This window comes from Oryzias melastigma, linkage group LG8 (assembly GCF_002922805.2).
Source record: "Oryzias melastigma strain HK-1 linkage group LG8, ASM292280v2, whole genome shotgun sequence".
NCBI lineage: Eukaryota > Metazoa > Chordata > Actinopteri > Beloniformes > Adrianichthyidae > Oryzias > Oryzias melastigma.
The window spans coordinates 22,042,984-22,048,052 of record NC_050519.1 but is presented as its reverse complement, the minus strand read 5'-3'; the positions used below and the strand labels follow the sequence as shown (position 1 = coordinate 22,048,052).

At 43.3% G+C, this 5,069-nt stretch overlaps 1 protein-coding gene across 1 annotated transcript; it reads left to right on the top strand.

Moving 5' to 3' along the window:
- Window positions 1–3,847: 3,847 nt before the first annotated feature.
- LOC112146695 lies at window positions 3,848–4,626 on the top strand (the record flags this gene model as incomplete). The annotated part of the gene is given in 1 exon segment (XM_024272662.1): window positions 3,848–4,626. A coding segment is annotated over 1 exon segment (725 nt), but the record flags the coding sequence as incomplete, so codon positions are not given.
- Window positions 4,627–5,069: the final 443 nt, after the last annotated feature.

Below are 5,069 nucleotides of genomic sequence, written 5' to 3'. Positions count from 1 at the left end.
GACCTTAACATCCTTACCCAGGATGCTAGGGCTGCAGTCCTGTGCCCTTCTTTCTGAAGTCGATAACCATCTCTCTAGTTTTATCAACATTCAGCAGCAGCTGATTTTCTCCGGAGCACTCCACAAATCTGTCCATCAGCCCCCTGTACTCCTCCTCCTCCTGTCCTCCGCTTATACACCCAACAACTCAGAGTCATCAGAAAACTTCTGTAAGTGCCATGATGAAAGTAATTAGGATTTTATTCTTTTAATTTGTGCTAATGCTAACGCTAGCATTGGCTTTGGCTATGAGACGTGGAGCTGCGGAATATCTTTTCTCACCAGTTAAAAGTTGCCTAAAATTCAGTTTTCACATTATCATTGTAAACAGAGCAAAAGTCAGACAATTTCAGAGTGTCTGAGATTAAAGTCAAACTCATTACAGTTCTAATGTTTTCTACTGCGGTCAGTGAGCTGCTGTTAGCTCAGCCGTGGTTCTAACATCACTCCTCTTTGATTTTGATCTTAACTGTGACTGATCTCTGGGAAAATAGAGGTAAAAAATGTTAATTAATTTAAAACTGTCGCCAAAAATATGAACGTGACTATTTCCATGTAATGTTCTAAAATACATTCACCCAGAGATTATGTTTTTTACTTGCCTGCTCTTATTTTGAAAGCTGAAAATAAGTGGTTCTATAGCTGCTCTGAACATTTTCACTGAACCAAACCATTCCAGTTTTTACAATTAAATATTCTGTACAACAGCAAGTAAATTTATCCTGGGAAGCGATGTGTATCTTTGCTGCAGGTATTAAATGTGGCCAACATGAATTTTTATCGGCTTTTGTGGTGATTGCACTTAAAATACGTGCAAATAATATCAGCCAAAAATAGAACCCATTAGAAAAATATTTGCTCAAATGAAAGGTCGATATTTTTAAATAAAACCTCAAATATTAAAGGATTATTCAATTTTATATTTTGATTTGTGAACGATCTAAGACAGGAAAGGAAAACACAGTTCTGCAGAACATTCATAAAATAAATATTGTACATTTTTTCTGTTGGAATTGATAAGGCTACCTTTCATTATTTACTTAAAATTGTGTCAAACAGCGTTCAGCTGGGAGTCACTACAAGTCACTATTGGCATTTTGTCTGATTTTGCTGTGAAAAGGGTCTATTAAAAAAATGGGCAGCTGAAGGTTTTTCTGGATTTGCTCTTTTCTTAGCACTGATTCTATATAAAGAACTGGACAGAGCTGCTATGACATCACCCATAGAAAATGCATGTCCTCTGGCTCCAGCAAAATGAAGCCAATTTAGTCGCCATTTTTCAATGATACTGACATCGCCATGTTGGGGTCAGACAACAGTGATTGGTCTCAGTTATCGTTTCTACGGCAACTACTATTGCCAAATAGGAGTAAGCTTGTTGGAAGCCCACACCCCTCCCAATGAAAGCAGGCTTGGGAGAATAGATCAATCAGACATTCCAAACATTAGAAGTGGGCCAGCGGGCACCACATGTTTTTATAGAGGCATCTGATTGGTCAATTTAGAACTTGAATGACTAGCAATAAAGAAAATATAGTATGAAAAAAAATGAGGATTATCAAAAACATGTTAAAATGCTTTTAGATCAAGAATGTTTATTCTGATCTGTGCATGCTCAGGGAGAACATGCAAACTCCACACAGAAAGGTCCCAGCTTGGATTTGAACCGGGGCCTTCTGTGAGGCAAGAGCGCTAACCACTGCGGGATTTTGGTTTCTTAGAGCCAGCAGGTACTTTCTGTTTGGAACACCAGGTGGGAGGAGTCACTTAACTTAGTTTTCTTATGCTGTCAATGTCCAGGGCACCGTCTCTACTGCACTTCACCTGAGTTCAGAGCACCTGGATGGGAGGAATGCACATGTGGTGATGCATCTTAGAATTTTAACAGATCTTAGTCTGCGGAGGTAAACAAAAGCGTCTCAGAGATGATCTCCATCAGCAATGGATACCCCCACCCCCCTCCAAGACTATGTTCTGAGTTAACAAGTGTTCACATTAATAACACACAACCGCTGTTTCAGGCCTACTGCAGTTTACCAGGTCCAATTTGCTGACAGTCGAGGGAATATCGCCACAAATGTGAGTCTTTGTAGATCTGGAGAAAGCTAGTGGAGTTTTGTAAAACCAATAACCTGGTTCTCATTGACACACAAAAAAAATAATATTGTTGAATTCAGGAAACACAAGCCTTCTCATTACTCATTATGTGACAATTTGAGGGTTTGTAAGGGGGGGCCGAGGGGGGAGGGGGTGGATGAGAAGCAGTGTGACAGCTACTGACTGTAGATGAGAACTGGACTGAATGACCCCGCCCCCTCACATTCCAAACAGGAAGTACATGCTGGCTCCAAAAGGTCATAATCCCATAGACTTCTATAGAGAAAATAACAGCTATCACTCAGTCATCATATTTGCGTGTAAACCACGTATCAAAGTCGAGGCCCAGGTCCGGATCTGGCCATCCAGCCCTCCAGGTCATTTTATTATATTGAATTTTCAGTCTAACACTCATCTAAAGTTAAAACTGCTTTCATATTAAACCACTTTTATTCATCACACCAAATTATGGCTTGCATTCACCATGATTGAATTGTTTAAACTCAATGTCTCAAACAAACTTTCACAAGAATTGGTATAGTCCAAAGCTGAGCGGATGCGATGCTAAGGGGTAGTTGGTGTCAGAGGATGCTAGCTTGTCTATTTTTCTGAGTGCAATAAAATATAAAGGACAAAACCATCCGGTGCCTAATTTAGAAAAAGAGGAAGGACGACTAAGAGAGATGTGGAAAGGACAAAGGTATGATATAACTTTATTTAAACATGCACAATAATATATACAAAGTTAGGCTAAGGCTATTGTTAGCCTGAACTTTTCATTTTTAGTTCATTCAAACTACATTTGTACATTAAGCTAATTAAACACAAATTAATATTTGCTCATATCCAACCAATTTCAGTTAATTCCTTTACTCGAGCTTTCACTAAAACAGCATAACAGGAATGATGTCTTTCCGTCACACTATTTAGGTATCATTCAGGACTTTGTTTTTTATTTGTTAGTATTTTNATTAGGGGAGGATCTCCACAGCTGCCTTCAGTATTAAACATTCCTTCATTTTAAAGTCTTACTTCTTTAAATAAATGGAGTGAGTGCCTTAAACGTTCTGCTGAGTAAACCTTACAATGTGCTTTTGACACACACCATATACGACAATAGGCTGAACATAACGGTAACCAACAAGCCATCATTTATCAGATCGGATTTTATCTGAGATTTTAGAAGATCAGGGATACATTCCCCACATCTGTCATCAAGACATATTTGTGTCTCACTTCATTTTGCTTTTCTTTCAGGTAAGATTCTGATTTTGCGCGTAGACCTGTATTCTGTAGATAGCGGGCAAACATAAGGTGTATTTATTTGGCTCTGTCTATGTTAACGTGCAATTTTTTTTGAAAGCCGTCGCATTGTTTCTCTGCTAAATTTCTTTTGTTGCCCAATGTACTATTTATACTTTATGGACAGAATGACAAATAAAAATGGTTTTCAGTCCAACATTGTTTTTATCCCTCTGTTGGGTCCTCATTGGGATACTTTAAAGCGGGGAGTCGAACTCAAGGGGCCACAATCCAAAATTTCGGACAGCACTACAACATGGAACATGGCGGATGGCAGAGCAGCAGCGGTGAGTCCAGATGAGAATTNACCGGCACAATGAGACCCTGGCTTGGGCCCCTCGTGGCTACATTATGATGTTTATTTTTTTATCCGTTATAGGGGGTGAACATGGCGGATGGCAGAGCAGCAGATGGCAGAGCAGCAGCGGTGAGTCCAGATGAGAATTCAAGACAAAAAGCAAATATGACCAATGATCTGGACTCACGGATTCTGGGTCAAACCTCGGCAATCATCACTGACCTTAAAGAAGACATCCGTCGCCTAAAAGCCGAGCTGGAGATGAAAGACGCTCTTCTCTCAAAGTTTATGGAGGTCTCCTTTGTGCAGTCCAAGCGGCTAACCTCGCTCAGCGCCGCTCTCCAGGACACAGCTCCGTGGGATCCATCCACCTGCCCGCGGCCTTCTTCCTTCTCCACTCCCAAACAAAGGTCCCTGGATGAAGACGTGGTGGTCCGATTGCCCAGAAGAAGCTTTGATGAGACTCAAAAGCCAGTTCCGCTGAGTCTCTCAAACCGCTTCGCCAGTCTGGCTGTGGATTCTCCAGGTCCTCCTGCAGCGAACACAGCGGCGTTGTTTCCACCTGATCTGGGCTCTATCGTCGACTTTCCCGCTCTTCAGAAAGAGGCCGCGGAGATCCCGGTGGAACACGGAAGGACCGCGGCGAGCAGCGACCCGGCTCGAGCACCGAGGATTACCACGAAAGCCTCGTCCGCTCCTGACAGGCATTACAAGCTGGACCTCCCCGCATCCTCCTGGCCAACAACATCTTCCTCAACATCTTCCTCCCGCCGTCGGATCCTGAAGGAGGCTGTCCGGTTCCACTCTAGCGGGGCCCGCGCCCCGCCACCATCGCAGACGGCAGACCGACATCAAGGTGAGGCTGCCGCCGCGGTCATGCGGGTCCGCTCCGCTCCACCGTCAGACACCGCTGCCGTCTCACCTGTCGGCGTTTCACCTGCGCCCGTGCCTCCCCCTCCTCTATTTGCCCCGACGACAGCGATAGTCGGGGATTCCATTATAAGGAAGGTCCGCTTTTTTAACGCGGTGACTCACTGTTTCCCCGGAGCCACAGCGCTCGACATCCTGGAGAAACTTCCAAACCTGCTGTGCTCCTTCCCTTCCTCAGTCAGGAGACTGATTTTACACATCGGTTTTAATGACACTTCTTATCGTGAGTCTGAAACGACCAAGAAGGCCTTTTATGAACTTTTTAATTTTTTAAAATTACACCCATTGACTGTTTTTATTTCGGGACCCCTCCCCTCCCTCTCCCGCGGCCAGGGCTGTTTGAGCAGGCTGCTGAGTCTGAGCACCTGGCTCCAGTCTGCATGTGGCCAGAGCGGATTTATTT